This window comes from Ascochyta rabiei, chromosome 4 (assembly GCF_004011695.2).
Source record: "Ascochyta rabiei chromosome 4, complete sequence".
Lineage (NCBI taxonomy): Eukaryota > Fungi > Ascomycota > Dothideomycetes > Pleosporales > Didymellaceae > Ascochyta > Ascochyta rabiei.
In genome coordinates this window covers 1,221,778-1,243,011 of record NC_082408.1, presented here as the reverse complement: position 1 = coordinate 1,243,011, position 21,234 = coordinate 1,221,778, and the positions used below count along the sequence as shown (strand labels likewise).

Genomic DNA, 21,234 nt, shown 5'->3' with positions numbered 1-21,234 from the left:
ACTGCTACTTCTCATCTCACTCGTCCCTGTGCTTGTCTCGTACGTGTCGGGCCATGTTTCCCTGCACTGCAATCTTTAGCGCCGAAGACGCTGCAACGTACACTACCCCCGATACAGCATAGTACAGCACAGTACAGTAGACAAGGCGGTGTTGTAGATTTGCACTGCAACCTCTAGCGCTAAAGACGCCACCACATACACGACTGGTCCAGTACACAGGACAGGGCTGGCTCGTGCATGATCAAGACCAGGCTGGCCGACTGTCAGCCCTTTGCCCCCACCCCGCCTTGTCTGCGTCGAGGCTTACTCTGCGGCGCTAGAGATTGCAGTGCAAACGCAAAGCCACGCCCAGTCTGTCACGGCAGAATGACTCTAGTGGCTTGATGGGTTTCGCTATGTGCGCTGTAGTTCCTGGCGCGGGGTAGAGGGTGATGGTGTCGGGGAGGATTGGGTTCGTTCTGTACTGGAACATCGAGCGTGGAAGGAAGGGTAAGAAGGCGGGTGAATGTGTGGAGTGGCGTAGAACAGGACGAGGGATGTTGGTTTTGCGGCTTTGCATCGAATGTTGATGTTGATGTTGATGTTGATGTTTCGCTGGATACACTGCTTTCTCTGGCGCGGAAGAACTAGGCAGAGGCAGGCGGGTAGGTAGGTGTACAAGGGGATAAACCGTGGTCAGCCTTATAGCCTTGCACGTGCTGCTGGTGCGGAGATCAACGCTTACTCTACTACGGCACTAGGGGTTGCAGTGCACTTTTGAAGAGTGAAGCTCACCGGTTTGACTTGCACTGCAATCTTTAGCGTAGAGGAGCGAGCAGGCGAACGGACGGGTCGTCAGGCGCGCGGGCGGATGAGGCGTTGCAGCTGCACTGCAATCTCTAGCGCGGAAGAGTAGACCCAGCCTTCCCCAATTCTCGGCAACTGCTTGATAAATTGCGTAGGAATTGCAGTATATTCTAGCCAGCTTCATAGAGGAACAGCGTCTTGCTCTAGCTCAGGCTGGTGCACTGCCATCCCTAAAGCATGAGCGTGGACATGAGAAACCGATCTACTACTCGACATTTGCGAAGGTCGACTCTTCTAAGACTGCAGGAAGATGAAGACACAGTCGAAGATGAATATAATGGAGACACAGAGCAAAACGTTTTCGTACACCTATTGCATGTCCTCAAAGTATGCAGGCATGTTTCCAAGCAGATACACGGAGCGTTTTGTAGTGCACTATGAAGCGGACAATTCAAGCTGAGCGAGGCTGACGCCGATGCACTGCCCAAATGTCTCACGCTTGCACTGCCCAAATGTCTCACGCTTGCACTGCCCAAATGTCTCACGCTTGCACTGCAATCTTTATCGTCGAAGGGCAGACAGAGCAGAGCAGTGTAGCTTGCAGCCTACTGGTAAGGCATCTTACTGCTGCTGCTAAGCCAGCATATAAGAGGCCTGAATCTTGTGTGATAGTGGTTTTACCTCCTCGATACCTCTGTGCAGACATTCATGTATAGTATAGAATAAAAGTAGCATCGAATATGTGTAGACTATCTTGATCTGTTACACTGTAAGATCGAGATGTATTGCAGCTACATTCGGGCGTGTATTGGCGGTGCAAAAAATTTCCGAGGGCATCGAGATGCTGGTGACGCTAGGCAAGTGTCAGGTTCACCGGGCGTTGCACTGCAATTTTTAGCGTGCAAGAGCCGTTAGAACGAGGCTGATTCTCAGTCCAAACAGCGCACTCTCAGTGGTCGTCTTCCATACCAGGGTGGTGGTACCAGTTTGTTGACTTTGTGACCACTCTTTTCTTTTCACGATATCTGGTCTGCACTGCAATCTTTAGCGTGCAGGGGCCGTTGAGTTTGGGTTTCTTTTCCTCGTAAAAAAAATAAAAAATCATCTGTTTTCAATAGATCATGGGTCTGATTTGTTGCGTCTATTCTCGAATCCAAGCATGAACGACTGATACAACCACTATCATCATTTACCTCTTGTTAGACATGTTTGCGAGTATGCGGCAACACTCTCGCAGAGCCCTTCAGCACTTGGAGGAGTAACACAGCATAACACACTTTGCTCTGGAGCTGAGATGATTCAACATGGATTTCACGACACTGGATAAGTAGCCACTCATCCGGGCGACGAGTTGCGGTGTCTTTGACTAAAATGGCCCACTTGTGGACGGAACTCGCCACAGGAATTTGGGGCTGGGTGTTGAGGAAGAGAACCACCAAACACCTGTGCTCGTTTCGAACACATGCACGCTTCCATACTTTTGTTAAGGCGAGATGATATTGTTGCATCTTCCAGAAAAGCTCAATGGCCACATCTCAAAAATCTGGGCGTACGGTGCATATACCATCATTTCCAGCATGTAGAGGCACTAGCTTCAGAAGAACAACCGACATGGTCCAAGATTAGGACACATCAAGCATACTGTACTACGTTCCGTGTTTTGGGAAGAATGAATAGTTGCGTTGCGTAAGCGAAGGTGCATGATTGCGCAAACGCGCAAGTACTACAATCATTTAGCGTCGAAGAGCGAGGTATGCCGCGAGCATAGCCACAATTATCCACCCAGTGGACTAGCAGAATTACTTTGCGGTTCTCACTTGCTGAAAGCAAAAAAAAAAACGCCCAAGAAGAGTTCGAGAGATCAAGGATTCCTAACAACACCCACCCCCACCCACCTACCCCATCCTACATATCCCAAAATCCAACGCCGCAGTCTTCCTAACCACCAACCCCTCCCGCGTCAACACCCTCTCATCCTCCTGCGCAAACACAATCGCCGCGCTCTTGACGTGCTTGAGCCCCTTTGTATATTCCGCCAACCCGCTGTACACCTCGCTCAACCGACTCGTAACACTCGCCGAATACAGCGGCTGCGTTCCATCGTGCACTCGCGGCTCGATAGCGAGACCGCGGTACGCGCAGTTTCTCCAGACTCTGGGCACTTCAATCACGAGCCGCACGGTGGGGTAGGTGCGTGTGCCCATGAAGCCTGAAAGGGGGCTGAGGGTGGGCGGCTGGGAGAGCAGGAGGTGTGATGTTTGGACGAGCCATTGGTGGACTTGTTGGGGGTACTGCGGGCGTGGCTCTGTTTCTTTCGGTGCTGAGGAGGTGGTTGCGGGTCCGCGGGCGAAGAAGGGGTGCTGGTTTAGATTGTCCAGAATGGCGTGGAGCAGGTCCTGCGTGCTGTGAAAGGCGAATGTGTAGAGGCACTCTGCGTCTATGATGATTTTCGGGATGGTTTCGCTAATCTTGTCTAGTTTTCGTGAGAGGAAGGGGACTGCTTCCGAGTGGATGAGTGTGCATGTTGAGAGAATTTGGACGGGCAGAGTGAGGAGGCTGATAGTGATGGCGGGCTGACTGTTGTGCAACTTTGTTGATTGTTGTTCGATGTGGAAGCCAGACTCGGAGGGCAGCAGCCGACATTCCTTGGTCGAGATTGAGAGGTTTTCGTAAATTATGAATCGCAGCTCTTTTGGAAGATCCAGGAACCGAAATGGCGCTAGTCTTGACATCGCGTCTTGATCGGTATTGAGATGAGAGCTAGAAAACAATGATTAGGTTTTCGAATGAGAGTGAGGGTGAGAGGGAGAGTGAGAGCGAGAGTGAGAGCGAGAGTGAGAGCGAGAGTGAAATTGAATTTTGAAAAGTCGGGGGCCAAGATGCCAGATCATGCGGCGTAGTCGTAAACGATAACCGAAGTGGTAACCGTGGTAGTTGGAAAGGGGATTCCCTTATAGGACTGGGCTCTCACTTGCATTACTCGTGTTCGACGACCCTGGCGTAGATCTTTGGACTGAGGTCAGCTTCACCGTAGTGTTTGAGGCTGTGAACAGTCAAGTCCGCTAGAGGTGCAGAGGCAAGATATCTATAACCTCGACAGTTTGCTGACGCACCACATGTATTGTTGCTTTTTGCAGAATGCACGTAACTGTCTGGCTTGTAACACTGTGGCGGCAAAAGTGATATTGAGCATGTGCGAGGGCTGATGTGCAAGAGTCCTATTGAGCGTTCGGCGCAGCAACAACTGCCAATCGTAACCAATCCGATACTGATTGCGCGTATCCTTTGTTCTCTTGAGCAAGGGCGGCTGGATGAGGGTGTGGACAGAGCCCTGCATCTCGCCGACTTCTTGCACTGCAGCTGAGTAGGCCGACACCCTTCACGAACCTCTATGCCACATGCCCCCGAAGCTCTTGCTCCCTGTCCTCGAACTTGTCTTTGCTCTCACTGGTCTCTCCGCCTTTTGCAGCCTCTTACAGCTCACGTCCGCCTTGACCAAGATGAAGCTCTGGTCGAAAACGTGCCCATTCGCATTACCACATCTTTCTAGAGCTGGCGCCAGCGCTAGCTCAACTCTTCTACCTTTGACACTTTGGCGGTCTTCGTAACCTCTTTCACCACTTTCGCTATCTTCACTGTCCTCATATACGTCTTCCATCTCGCTGTCGTAGAAGCCATAGCCCCAGAATTGGTTTGGCTTCCCACCTGTAAATGTAACGAACCGATAGTCGGCGCGCTGGCGCTTCATCTTCAGATCGAGTGCGACAGATGCGGAGATGATGGTGCTGAGTTGTTCCTTGCTGTCGCGGAGCGATCGAGTAGAATATGGCCGCAGCTTTCGTCGCATACGGCTGCAGATGCGGGATATTCTCTTCAGAACAGGGGCGGCATCGAACGTTGGGCGCCACTTCCCATCTTCCTGTGGTACGAGTAGGTTCACGGTCAATGAACGCCATTGGTGGTATTCTTCGGCTTGTGCCTCGTTCCTTACAGCTGTGAAGGTTAGCTTTGTCGAAATAAATGGAGAAGTCTTGGGCACCTTTCCGTAGAGTGTCATTGATCGGTCGAAGCTTCTTGTCGCCCAGCTTGCCTGCCCAGACATAGCCGCTACCCTTCTGAAAGTTGTTGAAGATTTTCTTCTGGAGCGTGGACCATATATAGGCTTGCACAAGGAGGGGCCGGTCGTCTGGATGTTTCAGATATATAGCGTAGTTGTCCGTCAACCCACCGAACAAGTCTTTCGCTGCGTGGAAGTGCGGGCGCTTACTTCGCGAGCTGGTAGGACCGCTGAAGTATTCCTCGCTCCACACTCGTATCTCGTATCGCAACGCCTGCAGTTCTTCGATGAGTGTCTTCTCTTCTGATTTGAACACGGTCGAGTCTCGCGCTGGGATGCCATTTGGTCCCATGCTCTTCCTTTGAAGCTCCTTCCTCAGTGCATCTCTCTCGCGCGTGACCTGGTAGAAGCGCTGCACTAGGTCGTCTTGGCTACCTCCAGGCCTCACATCTGGTCGCGAGGGGCTCTTGGGAGGGATAAGCGGGCTGCCGCTCTTGCTGAATCGCTCCGGACTCAGCTCAGACGAGCCCTCGGAAGAAGTGTCTGCTCCCCGTGTGACCTTGACAGGCGGAGGCACATATTGTGTCCTTCGCCTCCGTCTGGGTATCAGTTCCTCCTCATCTGACCATTCTGTGTCTGCGTGTTCGAAGGGATTTGGGTCCATGGTCGGCGAGACGGGCGAAGGCTCGGAGGGAAGTCCCTCGGCAGATGGGCAGTGCAGCTTCAAGGACCTGAGGGTCGAATCGCGAACGTCTATCAACACGAGCTAGGTCAGCGCCTCGTTCTGTGGAGCTGCGCAGGGCGATTGCGCACCGGGAGAAAGCGTCGTCATGTCCGCCCTTGTGCTCACATCTCCTATATACGCCCAAAAGCAAAGCTACAGCGGTGAGAGAAGCTCTCGGGCACTGTCACGCCGGCATCCAAAGTGAGACGTCAGCTCAGATCATCAGCTTTGCAGATACGGAAGAGCTGCAGTCAGCCTGGGGCGTGGGGCCCACGGTGCGATCGACGGCCGGCGACCTGGAGACGGCGAGAGTTGGGAGACAGGCCGGGCAGGCCACTTGAGTGAGCAATGAATGACATGCTGGAAACAAGTTTGCGCCAGCCTCGTCACAGAAAGAAGCCATGGACGTGCTAGCTGCGGCGGTTCTGTTTAGCCAGTCACATGCCCTTCATGTGGGACGAGATGCGCTGACGTGTGACGAGAGCTGCGTGCAAGCTTGTGCCGGCCATGCAGCCGGACCTGGTTGGGCAAGGCGACTCGGGTACGTGCCTCTTAGCGTGCCCGTGGAACTGTGCCGCTTCAGACACGCTGCGACCACCACATGTTTGGTTTCACATCTTCGTGACACCGCTTCACTTTCTCGAATGCGCTGGGTCGTTTTCGAGGTGCACACTGCAAACATCACAGCAGCGTAGCGTTGGCTGCAAGACACAGCTCGCGCGGTCGTTGAGCCAACGAACTCGAGCTTCCACACATCTGCACACCGACTGGCTGGGGGGGAGGCTGCAACGAGGAGAAAAAGCGACCAAAGATACAGGGCTATTTTTGAATTCGTGATTCGAGAGCCTGGTAAGGAGCGAAGATAGGTTGGGCTCCCAGACTCATCCCTCCGTTTCCTCACGCGTTCATACTGCCTCCCAGTTAGCACGGTAACGCACATGCCGCAAATACCGCAAAGGTCAACGTACTTGATCGAGATGGTCTTTGCCTCGACATAGTTCATCAGACCCAGCCGACCACCTTCGCGTCCGAAGCCCGACTGCTTCGCTCCGCCAAACGGTATGTTTGCGCTGAACACTTGTGAGGTATTGATGTTCACGTTGCCGGCTTCGAGCTGTTTTGCGATGCGCAAGGCCCGCGGAATCGAGGCTGTGAAGATGCAGGCTGTGACAGTGTGAGAAAACTGGATTGCAAACATGGTTCAAGCACACTTACACGAGAGGCCAAAGCTGGTATCATTGGCTAGCTTGATCGCCTCCTCCTCTGTCTTGAAGGTCCGGATGGTAAGGACAGGACCGAAAATCTCCTCGCGATAGATCCTTGCATCATCCTTGGGGTTCAAGAAGATAGTAGGCTGGACGTACCACCCGTTTTCTCCCTGCCTGGCACCTCCGGTCACGAGTTCCGCTTCCTTTTTGCCAATTTCAAGGAAGCTCATCACACGCTCAAACTGTTGTCCGTCGGCCAGTGGGCCTAGGAACGTGTTCGAGTCCGTCGGCTGGCCCATGGTGTGAGCAAGTTGTTCGAATCGTGTCTTGAGCTCATGGATGAAACTCTCCGCGATATCCTCGTGGACAAATGTACGGGATGCAGCAACACAGACTTGACCTGAATTAAAGAGGAAATTCTGACTGTGGTGCTGAAGCGCATTTTCGATGTTGGCATCCGCGAAGATAAGACTGGGCGACTTGCCGCCCAACTCCAGTGTCACACGCTTGAGGTTACTAAGGACAAGGTCAGCTCGAGGTTTCAAGGTGCGACGAGTAACATGCCTCTTTGCAGCAAGCTCTTGAACCTTCTTTCCAGCAGGAGCAGATCCTGTGAAGGAGATCTTGTTGATGTCCATATGGCTGGCCAAAGCAGCACCGACTTTGCCATCGCCGGTAAGGATGTTGACAACGCCAGGTGGAAAGCCAGCCTCTTTGATGAATTCGCCAAGCTGCAGTATTCCAACAGGGCTCTTCTCGGAGGCTTTGTAGATGAACGTACACCCGGCAGCTAGGGCAGCAGCGACCTTGAAAGCGAAGAAGATACCAGAGCCGTTCCATGCACCAATGCCGGCACATACACCAATAGGATCGTATTGGATGATCTGCACAGATGTAAGTAAGTCCTTAGACGCTTTTTTTTTTGGAAGCTTGCATACCTTGTACATGCCCTCTTCATCCTCGGTCCAAGCTTCTCCGGGAAGCTTGTCCGTCCAGCCAGCGTAATACCTGAAAACCTTACCAAACAAAGCATAGACAAACTTCGCGACATTGATAGGTTGACCCATACTCTTCGTCTCCCACAAGGCGAGCTCGTCGGCATGCTTCTCAGTAAGGTCAGCAAACCTCAGCATCGCTTCGCTACGCTGCTGAGGTGTCCATTTCGACCATTCGCCTTTGAACGCGGTACGAGCGGCGGATACGGCCTTGTCGACGTCTTCTTGCGAAGCTACTTGGATCCCATCGGCGACAAGACTCTCGTCGTGCGGGTTGTAGATGCTCACAGTATCGCCAGACGTGGCATCGACGTACTTGATAAAGGTTAAGCTAGCCCTGTTACGTTTTGCGAGCTACTCACCTCATTGTTGATGAAAAGCTGTTTGTGAACCATTGTTGCTAGACGTTGTCGATGTCAGGCTAAGCCAGAGTGTGAAGGTTTGAGATTGCATTGTCTCTCTTCGACTCTCGTTCTGCATTTATACCCTTGTGCCTGTCCTACGCACGGAGTTACACTGTCCATTCTCCCGTTGACAATGTTGAGTGACCCCGCATCTTCACAATCATCGTACACTGACAGACAGAGTAACAAAACTGTACTTGTTGTCCAAAGCGGTTAATCCAAAGTCAGCAACAGAGGCGCGTACCAATGAGCGGATCGCATGATGAAGTTATCAAGACTCTTGGCCGTAACTACTGTCTTTACCTTGCTGATGCAACATAAGCTGGCCTGGCTATTGTCATCGTAGTGCTAGCGTAAGCACACCATGCGTTAACAACGGACGAATGTTGTCAGTTTCATCGAGTCTACCGGTCGTAGTCTCACCGTAATAAATCAGCGAATGCGTCATGATTAATGGGCATGACAGTGAAGACGAAAGTCTAACGATTACGAGTATGAGGTGTATCTACAAGTCGAGAAAACAGAGAAAACAATGTTGGCGATTTCGTCTCCATTCCAAGTCTACAGATTAAGTGGGAAAATACATTAGTCACCAACCGCTTCGAGCGTCTTCAGTCAAACGAATGTTGCATGCGAAGAGTGGGACCTCGAGTCTCGATGGGTGTTGGTGGTTCACTTGCTGATGTCACTTATGTCGAATGACAGAGCTATACAGGTGAGAAAATGGTAATGCGTTTGACGAATCGGCGACTGGAAGAGCGCTGAAACTTCGTGCAAGGGCGCAGCTTCAGGTTCCGAGAAGGAAGTGTTGAACGTCCATGCATCGGTTGATGCTTCGGGAAAATAACGCAGGTGACCTCGGGAAGTAGTGGGAGGCTCGAGTTGCACCGGATGCTTCTTGCCTGAAACGGCTACCGCTAATGCTAAACCGGCAAGTGCCCCGCGCGTGAAGATTGAGCCTCTTCTTTGCCCATGAATTCACGAGAAGTTGCAACCGCCAGGAGCTACGATTCACGCATGACAAATGATAGAAGGAGGGTCAACTCCGAGGGATGGTTGAGACAAATTCTGCTGCCCAGACGCACTCGCCGAGTTTAGCGGCGAAGTCTGGCGGAGTGCGACAGCGCACGATACAAAGCTGCTTGACGTGCCGGCGGCGCAAAGTCAAGTGCGATCACGGTCATCCAATATGCGGTGCTTGCACGCGTGGTAATCATGTCTGCACCTGGTCAGATCAATTGCAGGGGCAGACATCCGCTGGAAGGATATCCAAACCATCTACACCTGGGACTGGAAGAACTGCGAAAAATAGCGACGTTCAGTCACGCCTCGATCGACTCGAACTACTCCTTGAAAAGGCCGTCATCGGACAGGGTAGCAACCCTTTGGTGCCTGCGACAAAAGACCATGAAGCAGCGTTGACGCTATCACCGAACAGTCAGACCTCCCATGGCGCCGGTATGGTCGATGACGGCGACGGCACTCTACTCCTGGACGACGGACAGTCGAAGTTTGTCTCTTCATTACACTACGCTTTACTTGCAGAAGAAGTAAGTATATCGTCAAATAGGGTACGGAATCTGAATGCTGACACGCCTCAGATACAGGACATCAAGGCTTTGCTTGGTGACAAGACAGACGAGGAGCGAAAAGAAGTGCCGCAGAGCAGTCTCGTTGACCTTCTTTCCCTTGGCCGTGCAGTTTCCGGATCAAATTTGGACCAGCTCTTACCGGATACACAAGAGCAGCGAGACACACTACTCGATGTGTACTTTGCGAACGTCGATCCTATGGTCAGAATCACTCATAAGCCCACTATCCTGCGCAGGTATCCATCCTACATGCACAAATCGCATCCTCTGGTGTTTGCAATTTGTTTCTCGGCTATTAATTCGCTACCTCCCAATGTGGTTCAGGGCAGATTCGGGAGCACCAAGGAAGAGCTGTTGGATCGGTTTCAACTCGGTGTAGAGATATCCCTGGCCAGAGAGAACTACCTGACAACGTCGAGTCTCGAGATCTTTCAGGGATTTGTGCTGTGGCTTACGTGCATCACCAAAGAAGAAGACATGGGTACGACAATCACTCTACAATGTTTTATTTCTCTGCTGACTGGATTCATCAGGTAAAGCTTGGGCGCTTCTCGGTATCGCGATGCGCATTGCTTTGAACCAGGGATTACATCGCGATCCATCGCTGTTTCCGGTTGGCTCTATGGACGCTCTCACAATAGAGCTTCGCCGCCGCATATGGCATCAGTTAGGTCACCTGGACTTTCGTGCCGCCGAATGCAAAGGACAAGAACCAAGTTTGTCTGAGGATTATTACACAACTTTGTTTCCACGTAACGTGGACGACGAAGAGCTTGTTGATGGGGCGAGTCCCGGTCCAGCACCGTACGATGAAGGAAAGTTCACCTCCATCACCTTTCAACTCGTGAGGTACCAGGGAATGTCAGCACTCCGGCGCATCATTCGAAGTACATATCATTTGGAGAGGCGGATGCTTGACTCAGGTCTGCACGGCACATCGAGACCAGATCCTGCGCGAGAACTTCAAGATCTTTACGAGCAGATCAAGAAAATGCTGGATGAGGTGCATGAGGAGTGTCACAGGAAGTACCTTCGCTTCTGCAACCCGGAGATACCTATGCAAAGGCTATGCATAGGCTTGGCTTCGTTACTCGAGTGGCGATGCTACCTCCTCTTCTGGCTCCGTATGCCTAGGGCTTACCGAGATGTTGTCTTCTCCAATGAGATTCGCAAATCGTACGCAATACTGCTGTTTTCTGAGAGTTACGCGCTAAGAAATTGTAGTATCTTCGAGAAGTCGGTGAATTGCATCGAAACAATCAACGGGGCGTCTGTTGACGTTGATGCTGCTCGCTTTCAGTGGCACATCGGTTCGTGATCTTCTGACAGTAATTCTGACCAAACTGACTTTGACAGGCGGCGTCGCTTCGTTCCAAGCTATCATGCATGTGTTGTCCGAACTTCGCAATCCCATGTTCGACAGTCCGGATCGACAACGAGCGCTCAGAGCCCTACAGATGTCGCGCATACTGCGCGAAAACAATGGCGCCAAGGCGTGGCTAGCAGTCAAGGCTATGATCGATAAAGCTATTCAAGAGCACAGTATGTCGCAAAGAGCTCAGAGTCAAAGTTCAAGTGCGTTCGCTAGTCCGAGCGCGCCCGTCCCAACTGCACTCCAAAACGATGGCAACGTTCAGGTTTACCCAGGACAAGGACAGATGCCCAGCTACGCGATACAGGCACCGTCAATAGCGTATAGTCAGACTGCAGCAGCACCTCAGCCTGTGCAGATGCGCCCGCAATCAAGCTTTGTGCAGCCTATGGAACCTATGCAAGAGCAGGCTCCGCCCAGCTGGGAAGACATTAATCTGAGCAATATCAACAACATAGTCGACAGCCAGGCGATCCCAGGCGTTGTACCAGAGTTCGACTTTGGATTCTGGGGCGATCCCTTCAACTACGAGAATGAGCCAGCCACCTTTCCGACTGACGGAAGCTACTTCACACCGTGGACCGGTTGAGCAACAATAACAGTTTTCTTGTGATTACGTACTGATACCCTCTTCTTTTTCTAATAGACCCCGCCTTGGGGAGCAGCTCGGCCTGTGCTATGCGTCACCCTAAATAGAGACACTTACTTCCCTTGATTTCTCAGTAAAAATGAGGATGCACGTGCTTCAACAACCGCCGCGCAAAACATGACCGCCAGAGTGCTTTTGAATATCCAAGTTTGTTACAGCTACATCTCTAGTGGAACTGGACGAATAAAAAGGAAGCACAGCTGCAGACCTCGCAACTTCGGAAGGGGATTTGACGTTGCCACATGCCCATGCTTTCCTTTCAACTTTGAAACCTATGAATAAAGACTCTCAACATGCTCACAGTTGGCAGCATAGAAGTCTGCCTCCACGCTTTTGTCCAACCCCATCCACGCACGCACAATCAAGGGATGGACGTATCGCTCTTCCCGATTTTTCTGCGTCGCGGATAGCTCGATGCTCGCACGGTCGAACTTTGGTCCAAGCCCAACTCTGAAATCAGCCACAACGAAACGACCACAAACGAAGTCGTGCAGGGGAGGATGTGCGTACGCGATGATCGCGCCTAAGACGTAACGCACGTAGGTAACATATCTGCAACGGGCAGTACTATCATCCCCTTGATGAAGATGGTATGTTGCCTTTTGGTGTTGGATGGATATCCTGCACGCGAAGTCGAAACGAACCATGCGTTCTTCTACATCCTAAGAGCAACTAAAAATAGTTTTGCGGAGGTATTGTAGGTTTCTAACTACGCCGGAAGACTATGGACCATCTGAACCATCCGGAACTCCTGCTAGATGCCGCTGCAGACCCGCTGCGGCCAGAGGGTTGGGAAACGATGCGCCAGAGCTTCGCCGCAACATAAGCGCCGTTCCTTCCAGGTACCCGCCTTTCCTGACGCACAGCCACCACATCTGGTGCTTTCCATTCTACGACTAGTCATCAACGAATAGCCATGATGCTTCTTCATATCTACCTGGGCACAGCCATCCACACATAAGTCCCAGATGCCACTGGTACTCGCCCGCGACGCAAAAGAGGTGGGGTGTAAGCGGCCCAGACACAGCCACAAGATGATTTGGCCCCCAACATAACGTCACCGTACATGTTCTCTCGGCGGAAATAAGGCGCGCAGCTTGCTCCTTTACAAAGAATAGCAATCATGGTGCAGTGAACAACAAGGCGATACGAGCGGACCATCATTCAACACGCCCTCATGAAGCCGACCATCACCTTCGAATTACAAAGCCTCCGTTCAGATACTCCCGTGATTCACAAGTATGGCCCCGAAAAGAGAAGCTGGCTGCCTCTTTACCGTTTTACCGGGTGGAGGTCTGGAGTTCTCAACTTTGCAGGCTGCGCAACGTTGGTCTGCGTAATCAATCTTATCGTCACCATCTGGAGCTCATCAACTCGACCAACAAACAAAGGCCTACTGTACCAGGGAGACTGTGACCATGCAAAGAAACTGAGCACTGGCTTGCACGTAGTGATCAATATTCTCAGTACAATATTGCTAAGCGGAAGCAATTATTGCATGCAGTGCCTTTCTGCACCTACAAGATCTGAGGTGGATAGGGCGCACGCGAACAACAAATGGCTCGATATTGGCATCCCGAGCATGCGAAATCTGAAGTACATCAAGCGACACCGACTCGTGCTGTGGATTTTACTGGCTTTTACGTCGCTCCCATTGCATCTCTTGTGAGCTCAGGACATCTACCTAAATCTCTCTCGCTTACAATTCATAGCTACAACTCCGCAGTCTACGTCTCGGTATCTTCCAACAGTTACTTCGCATTTTCCGTGAGCGAATCCTTCTTAGAGAGTGCCGAGTGCATCAACTGTTCTACCCCACCTAATAAGGACACAAACCTGACAGAACCCTTGATTGCTCCATACCCTAACCAAGAGTTTCCCTACCTGCTGAACGGCTTATGGTCCAAAGCTCGTAATGGGACCTTAGACAGACTCGAACCCGCCGAGTGCATAGATCAGTATGCCACATTGATCCAATCAACCAGGCGCAACGTACTCCTCGTTGCAAGCGACGAGAACTTTCCAGGAAAAGAGAGGAATACTTTCATCAATGGCTCTTATGTCTACGATGCCCTGGCATTTGCCTCTATCGATATTTATCGCCCGGAACAAGCTTCCAATGCATATAAATGGCTTTGCTCGGGCTTGCCCAGTAGCGAAGCCCCCTGCACAAGTCGAATTTCGGATATAAAGTCGGACTTCTCTGCATGGAGAGTTGGCCGCGATAATTGTTCATCGACACAATACTCTCGAAATATGTATAGTGAAGGCTGTAACCGTGAAGATCACGACACTTATGCAGTGAGTTACTGCCTCAGCGAAGAGGCAATTCCGCATTGCAAAGTCCACTTCAGCCGCGATATCTCGATATTGGTAACTGTCATCAATCTGGCAAAAGCCCTTTTAATGTTCTACGTGGCGTTCAAGGTGGCCGACGACCCGCTAATCACGATGGGCGATGCGGTAGCGTCTTTCATTGATAACCCAGATCCGAGCACCAGCGGTGCATGCCTGGCATCCATCGCAGAGATCAGGAAGAAACAATATCGCCCAGGCGCCAAACAGTGGAGATCCACCAAGGTCTTGTGGAGACACGCGACGAGCAAGATGCGACGCACTTTCATTATCACCACGATTACGATCGTACTCAGCACAGTCTCATCTTTACTCGGTTTCGGTATCTCGAAGCTGCCGAACGGTATGTCGAGATCGTTTGCCGGCCTAGCCAGTCTTGGGTTTGGCGCAGTTGACCCTCGCGCTATGATTGCCAGCGGCTTAGGAATTACCGATCTAATCTCGAACTCTCTCATCGCCAATAGCCCGCAGCTGGTTTTGTCAATCTCATACTTCATGTACAATGCATGTTTCACAAACATGCTCCTAGGTTATGAATGGCTTTCCTACGCACAGAAGCGCAAGGGTTTGCGCCTTTCCCGCTCCCCAACTGGCGAGCAACGATCAACCTACTTCTTACAACTACCATACCGATTTGGGATCCCACTGGTTATACTGAGCGGCACTTTACACTGGCTCGTCTCACAGAGCATCTTCCTCGTTTCCATCGACCTCTACGACTACATGGACAACAAAAGTGTTGCAGGACAGGATTGGTTGAGATACAGTGTAGGTTGGGAAGAAGATCGGCCCCTGAGCATAACAACTTGTGGATACTCGCCTATCGCGATTATCTTTGCTCTTTTCATAGGCTCCCTCATGCTCGTTGCATTGCTGGGCGTTGGCTTTATCCCGTACAAACACAGCATGCCACTCGCAGGAAGTTGCAGCATGGCGATCAGTGCAGCGTGTCATCCGGAGGTGAGTGATCGGGAACAGCTATCTACTCAGAAGCTACAATGGGGCGTTGAAACGGCAGTAAGGGATCACGAAGGTGTTGGACATTGCTCTTTCTCGGCATCTCCGGTTGGATCGCCAGTTGAGGGACACACATATGCTTGAAGCGTTGACAGTGGACCATCAGCCCTGGGACCATGCTTCAATAGTAAACATGTATTGGTGTATAGTCTACGCTCCTCAGGAGCAAGCTATTGCTACATCTTGATAATGATCTTGCCGTAGAACTTCCCAGACTCGAGACGATCATAAGCACCTTTAGCGTCGGCGAAAGCAAATCGCTCGTCCACAAGCAGTGGACTAAACTGTACTTTTTTCTCTTCCAAATAGCGATTCATGTCTTCAAACTCCCTCCTACTGCCCACAGCAATACCCCTTGCGCGATAGTCAGTCAATTTCTGCAAACACGACATCAGGAGTGCTTACTTGAGCTTGGCGGCCTTGTACATCAGGCGCATAATATCTCCCGGCGCCCAATCAGCCTCAAACCCATCCAGGAATCCCACCATTGATATGGTGCCACCCCTCTCGCAAAGAAAGCTGATGTCGTCCATAAGCGATTTGGGTCCAGTGTTGTTCACAACAAAATGGACTCCTCGCCCCTTGGTGAGACGTTGAATCTCAGCGCCCTGATCAGACACGGTCTTGTAGTTGAGACCCTGGATCTCCGGGCTCAACTTCTTGATGGCGGATAGCTTGTCGTCCGACGAGGACGTGATGATGGGACGGATTCCTGCGGATAGACAGAGAATGAGTGAAAACATGCTCACGCCACCAGTACCTACACCCGTAGTTAGAAAAGAGGCACTGTTGCCGCCATGACTTTTGAGAATCTTTACCTTGGAGCAGAGCATAGGCACCCTCAGGCACGCTGTGCAGCCCACCCAGAGAGTTCCACGCCGTGAGGCCAGCGCAAGGGAGTGTCGATCCCTACACCGATGTCAACCAACCTAGATCTCCGGAGCTTTCTTGGCACTTACCTCTTCCCAGGACATGTGTTCCGGCATCTTGACTAGGTGCTGTTCATCGAACACAGCATACTCCCTCAACACACCCGGACAGTTCGATCCAATTGCCAAACTCACTCCATCGCTCACTTCCTCCCCAGTAACGCTTCCAATGCCTGTGATGGGACACACACGGTCTCCTACGTTGAAGCGCGACACAGCAGATCCGGTGGCGACGACTTCAGCCGCGGCGTCTGAGCACGGGACGCCTTTGTCTTGGAGCTCGATGGGGTATGTGCCGATCAGCATGGCAATCTCGCGGTAGTTGAGAGAGACAGCGTGAATCTTAATAACCACATCGCTGGTATTGAGAGAGGAGGGGAGAGTCTCGTCGTGGGTGCGATAGATACCGAGGGGATGGTCTTTGGAGCCTTTGAGGCCGCTGCGGCGCCACGCGGAGTATATTGAAGGGTAGGCCATGTCTATCCGATTTGATAAGCCGAATTTGGAGGTTTGATGTATTTGGTGTGTGGAAGTCGCAGTCAAAGATAGTGTAGGTCAGCGTGGCTTTATATGATATGTACAACGCCTTCTGATTTTGAGACCGTCGCATTTTGTCCGATGGGAAACGCATGACGTCTTTTTTCTCGAGTGTGATTGCAAAGCATGAGGTCGACTTGGAGACTTGGGGTCTGTTACTGAGGCAGCTTGTAGCGCTAATGCAGTATGCTTATAGCGCTAAAAATGGGTAACGGACGACGAATGTTATTGGGCCGAAAACGATCAAGCGTATCTCTCGAATTTGGGTAGCATTTACAAGGGCTCTTTGCAAATGTCGCTTGTTTCATCGAGTTTCAACTGGAGCTTTTGACTCTATATGAAGTGGATGTCCTACTGTCCGAAAAATCCCAGCAATGCATCTGCAAGCCTCACCTCAGCTTCCAAAGCGAGGCTGTGGCCACATTCCTCGAAGATGTAACTCTGCGTCACATTATTTGCAGCCATCTCCATTTCCGGCTTGACCAAAGAACCGAAGAACTCCGGAGACCCAATTGTCATGACCGGCATAGCCAGCTTGTTCGGCACAAGCTCGTGGTTTATTTGGCCTACAGACTGTGTCAGCCTGGCACCGAAACTTCAAGAGATTGAACTTTACCATTGACCAGCCCAGCTCTGTACGTTTCCAGTATTCCCCTCAAGCCACCAGGACCCTTCGCCAACCCAGTCCACTCCGCAATCGCCTGTCGACTGAGAGAAATTGGGTTATAGCACTCAGCCTCCATGAAGTACGTCCAGAACTCCTCTTCATGGCCGGTGATAAGCATAGTCGCGACATCGATCATGTAAAAGAAGGGGATATGCCAAGTCCACACACCACGCTGCTCATACTGAAGCATAACATTCGACTCGGTGAATTGAGACGCATTGTCGAGACCGTAGCCGGAAAGGAGCATCTCGCCAAAGGAGAGCGCAAGCACACGGTCTCGGTACTCGGCTGCGAGCACGTAGGCGAACTCTGCGCCGCCTTTACTAGTCATCAGTACGTGTCCGAAGATGATGTGAGGTTGTGGGACTCACGGTCTTCTCCGTGCACGTAGAATGTGCTGTGTCCAAGCATAGTCATCAGATCAGCGAGATCCTTCGCGTTTGTACGACTATCATATCCCATCTCGGCTCCAGGCTTATCTGTATACCCAAACCCTCTCAAGTCCGGCGCCACGATAGTGTAATGCTGGCTCAACAGCGGAACAAGCTTGTACCAGTAGTAGTTTGTCTTGGGTGTGCCATGAACAAGAAGCAGCGGGGGTCCCGATCCAGCAGTGTAGTAGTGCACCCTGATCATGTTGAGTCTTGCTCGGCCGTGGCGCACGGCATTGCCGGTGTGGTCGTAGACCTCTGGACGGGTAGACCACGGGATGGGTTCGATGTTGCCGGAGTAGTTCTGCCCTGAAGGAACGAGCTCGGCGCCATTGGTGGGGATCATTGACATGGAGGCATTGGCGGGCGGTGTTGTGCTGTTTTGCGCACTTGCCGAGAGCAGAAACACTGCAACTGAAGCAATTTGAAAGAAACGCGTTTTGACTTGAGGTCCACCGATGACAGACATCTGAGTATGTTGATTGGAATCCGAAATTGTGGTCTTCGGCTACCCGGCCATCGACTTATAACATGTACCTGCATGACCATCTCCACAACCCCGCAAGAACGGTTACTTGGGCGGAAGCGATAAACCTCGGGTTCCTCCACCAGGTTGGAGATTGCCATGCGATGACGTCTCCGAGCATCATCTGTTTGCCGGACGAGGCATCAGGTCATCGGACCATGAGATTTAGAGGGCGGACTATAGTCTAAGCCGCATAGAGTAGCGCTAAGACTAAAGCAATATTAGCGCGCTAGGCGCTAGGACGTGTTTATAACATGTTCTTAAGATATTTTATATAAAATAATAATATAAAATTTTTTATAACTATAACTACTACTAATACTACTAGTATAGCTGCCTAGCAAGCTACTACCTAGCTTAATAGCAATATATGTCTTAAAGAACATCTTAGAAACATATTTCTAATATATTATAGGTAAACTATAAAGATTATTATGCTTTCTACTACCTACTATATAGCTGTCTAGCCCTTACCTTTAATACTGCAGGCAGCCTGTTTATCTATATTAGGGAGGTCTTCTACTAAGAAAACCTAGAGGGTAGAAACCTTTATAGTATAAGAATAAACCTAAAATATATTTTTAATATATTTTAACTTTATATAGTAATAACTTAGTAGGTATAGTATGCTGCGCACCTATATCCTAGGCTAGTATAGCTATATATAGCTAGCGCCCTCTTTATATAGCACTAGCTACCTACCTACTACAGAGCGCTAGTAAGTGCTGCGTAAGTCTAAATACTATAACATGTTTTTAATATATTCTAAGTTTATTATAGTTTAGTATAATGCTATTATAACTACCTACTGTAACATTAAGGCCTAGATACACTAGCAGTAGCTAGCCCTTACCTAAGCCTAAGGCCTACAGCCCCCTCCCTAGCTAGTAATCCTTTAGCTAGACAGCAGTGTAAGTGCAACGTCTTCTAAATGTATTTTTAGCTTATTTTAGTATATCTACTAAATGTCTTCTAGCTTAATGTTGTCTGTATATGTTAGGCGCTAGGCCTAGAGGTACCTCTGCTAGTCTTAGCGAGCTACTATAGGGCTAGCCAGCCTAGACTATATAAAGGTGTAAGAGGTTATTACTAATACTCTAGTAATTAGTCTTATTACTACACACTACGTACCTTAATACACCTGCTATCCTCTTTAACTCTATCCTTTCTTATAATTGCTTTATATACTCTTTATATTCTAATTACTCTTATATTATAATTAAAGATAGAACTAAGCTACTATAAGTCTTAAACTAAATTATCTAGGCTTACTGCCTTTAGAGAGGGACTAAGACAACCTACCTATAGGAGAGCTAGTAGAGCGTAAGGTAACACCTTCCTCTGCAGATAAGGAGATACCTTAACAGACACTAAGTGTCTATAGTGCCTTAAGAGGATCTGTAGGTCCTCTAGGCAGTACACCTTACCCTAGAATTTGCATCTGTAGGGCAGCTTTAGCTAGAGAAGGCTAGAATAGCCTAGAAGTAGGTAATTAATAATAGGAGTTAGAAAACTTGTATAAATAGTTATAAGAGATAAAAGACTATAAGAAACTTTCTTCTTTCTATAAACTTAGACGTAAATATAATAAAGGAGATCTAGTAATAATCCTATCCTTCGAAAAAGTACTAAAAGGGGTAAAGAAACTATAATTATCTCTATCTATAAATCTTTTATAACTTAAACCCCTATAGAAGTATATAAAGCGTAACTGCGCTAAATATAACTATTAGAAGAGAGATTGTAAGAGATACTTCCTTTAATCTCTAGTTAATTTCCTTATAGAGGAATAAAAGATTAACTTTAGTGTAAGGTACCTCTTAGAGAACCTAAAGACGTTATAGTAGGCCTACTACACAACTAACTGCTGTAATTAGCTAACCTAGAAACTAATATAGCAAGAGCTAAAGAGAATTATACTAGATACTCTAGAAATACTAGCTAAATATAAGTAAGCAGCGTATAAATCCTTAAAGTAATATAAGTAGTAGAAATCTTAGTCTCTTATAGATCTATTAGATTTTATACGTCTACTATAGGAGGAACTAGGTAACTTATATATGCTAGAGCTTTAAGTCCTAGAATATATTACTGCACTACTCCCTAGTATATAAAAGGACTTATTTCTTATCCTCTATAATTAAAGGGAATTAATCCTAAAGGTAGAGGAATAAGCTAATATTATTAACTAGAGACTAGGTTAGCATAGCTAACAGCTACCTAAGAAGACTTTAGCTAAAGGTAAGATAACTAACAAAGGACTATAGAAGCGCTAATTTACTAACTCTAGGTTAGAGGGGAACATAAAAACCCTAAAAAAGTTATTTAAGTCTAAGAAGTTCTATAAGAAGCTAGTAAAGGGTAAAAAGGGCTAAGATAGGCTATATAAGACCTAAAACGCGTGCCTTAAGTATAGAAACACTAGTTACTACTGCCCTAACTGCCTAAAGCTAAAGTTAAACTAGAAAGACCCTACTCTAGATAAGTTAGAAAAAGACAAGAGACCTAAAAGCTAATCTCCTCTCTTATAGCCTATATTAAATTATCTAAGAAAAAGAAGAAAAATATCTCTCTTTATAAGGTAGTATACCTAGAATATATATACCTACTTACAGTTAAAGTATCTATAGGTAACACAGAGAACGTAGAAGCCTTAATAGATAGAGAGTTATAACTAAACTTAATTTTAGTTCTTCTAGTAAAGGAGCAGGATCTAGAGGTTATACTATTAAATAAAATAGTAGCTAAAGGTATAGGCAGAGTAGAATTGCCTATCTATAGAGTAACTACAGCAGAAGTATCTATTATTAACTCCTGTAGAAGACAGAAGGTCTAATAGATACCTTTTATAGTTACAGACCTACAAAGGTACAAGATATACCTTAGATTACTCTAAATTAACTAGACAAACCCTAAGCTAAGCTATTTAAGCTAGTGTATACTCTTCTAAGGGAAGAAGTATAAGGACTCTCCTAAACTAGAGAA

The 21,234-nt window shown here is 49.1% G+C and overlaps 8 protein-coding genes across 8 annotated transcripts, besides 6 other annotated features; 2 read left to right on the top strand and 6 right to left on the bottom strand.

Annotated features, from left to right (window-relative positions):
• Nucleotides 1-112: 112 nt before the first annotated feature.
• Nucleotides 113-139: a tandem repeat.
• Nucleotides 140-316: 177 nt separating this feature from the next.
• Nucleotides 317-559, bottom strand: EKO05_0002848 (uncharacterized protein; the record flags this gene model as incomplete). The annotated part of the gene is made up of 1 exon (XM_059636027.1): nt 317-559. One exon carries the CDS (start codon nt 557-559, stop codon nt 317-319), a length of 243 nt encoding a protein of 80 aa, XP_059492010.1.
• A 3-nt stretch (nt 560-562) lies between these two features.
• Nucleotides 563-591: a tandem repeat.
• A 2,090-nt stretch (nt 592-2,681) lies between these two features.
• On the bottom strand, nt 2,682-3,518 carry EKO05_0002847 (uncharacterized protein; the record flags this gene model as incomplete). The annotated part of the gene is made up of 1 exon (XM_059636026.1): nt 2,682-3,518. The coding sequence occupies one exon, from the start codon at nt 3,516-3,518 to the stop codon at nt 2,682-2,684; it is 837 nt and encodes a 278-aa protein (XP_059492009.1).
• Nucleotides 3,519-3,573: 55 nt separating this feature from the next.
• Nucleotides 3,574-3,636: a tandem repeat.
• A 529-nt stretch (nt 3,637-4,165) lies between these two features.
• EKO05_0002846 (uncharacterized protein) lies at nt 4,166-5,675 on the bottom strand (the record flags this gene model as incomplete). Its single annotated transcript, XM_038937788.2, has 3 exons — nt 4,166-4,779; nt 4,826-5,596; nt 5,657-5,675. The coding sequence occupies 3 exons, from the start codon at nt 5,673-5,675 to the stop codon at nt 4,166-4,168; spliced, it is 1,404 nt and encodes a 467-aa protein (XP_038801418.2).
• A 789-nt stretch (nt 5,676-6,464) lies between these two features.
• EKO05_0002845 (Aldehyde dehydrogenase (NAD(+))) lies at nt 6,465-8,165 on the bottom strand (the record flags this gene model as incomplete). Its single annotated transcript, XM_038937705.1, has 5 exons — nt 6,465-6,477; nt 6,536-6,731; nt 6,783-7,659; nt 7,714-8,085; nt 8,133-8,165. The coding sequence occupies 5 exons, from the start codon at nt 8,163-8,165 to the stop codon at nt 6,465-6,467; spliced, it is 1,491 nt and encodes a 496-aa protein (XP_038801417.1).
• Nucleotides 8,166-9,226: 1,061 nt separating this feature from the next.
• EKO05_0002844 (uncharacterized protein) lies at nt 9,227-11,727 on the top strand (the record flags this gene model as incomplete). Its single annotated transcript, XM_038937774.1, has 5 exons — nt 9,227-9,724; nt 9,776-10,247; nt 10,300-10,942; nt 10,991-11,076; nt 11,123-11,727. 5 exons carry the CDS (start codon nt 9,227-9,229, stop codon nt 11,725-11,727), a joined length of 2,304 nt encoding a protein of 767 aa, XP_038801416.1.
• A 1,237-nt stretch (nt 11,728-12,964) lies between these two features.
• Nucleotides 12,965-15,243, top strand: EKO05_0002843 (uncharacterized protein; the record flags this gene model as incomplete). The annotated part of the gene is made up of 2 exons (XM_038938005.1): nt 12,965-13,452; nt 13,500-15,243. 2 exons carry the CDS (start codon nt 12,965-12,967, stop codon nt 15,241-15,243), a joined length of 2,232 nt encoding a protein of 743 aa, XP_038801415.1.
• Nucleotides 15,244-15,335: 92 nt separating this feature from the next.
• Nucleotides 15,336-16,565, bottom strand: EKO05_0002842 (uncharacterized protein; the record flags this gene model as incomplete). The annotated part of the gene is made up of 4 exons (XM_038937757.1): nt 15,336-15,513; nt 15,565-15,919; nt 15,978-16,068; nt 16,119-16,565. The coding sequence occupies 4 exons, from the start codon at nt 16,563-16,565 to the stop codon at nt 15,336-15,338; spliced, it is 1,071 nt and encodes a 356-aa protein (XP_038801414.1).
• A 411-nt stretch (nt 16,566-16,976) lies between these two features.
• EKO05_0002841 (Haloacetate dehalogenase) lies at nt 16,977-18,192 on the bottom strand (the record flags this gene model as incomplete). The annotated part of the gene is made up of 3 exons (XM_038938009.1): nt 16,977-17,191; nt 17,242-17,610; nt 17,664-18,192. The coding sequence occupies 3 exons, from the start codon at nt 18,190-18,192 to the stop codon at nt 16,977-16,979; spliced, it is 1,113 nt and encodes a 370-aa protein (XP_038801413.1).
• Nucleotides 18,193-18,387: 195 nt separating this feature from the next.
• Nucleotides 18,388-18,440: a dispersed repeat.
• An 83-nt stretch (nt 18,441-18,523) lies between these two features.
• Nucleotides 18,524-18,601: a tandem repeat.
• Nucleotides 18,602-19,236: 635 nt separating this feature from the next.
• Nucleotides 19,237-21,234: part of a mobile genetic element that runs on past the window's edge.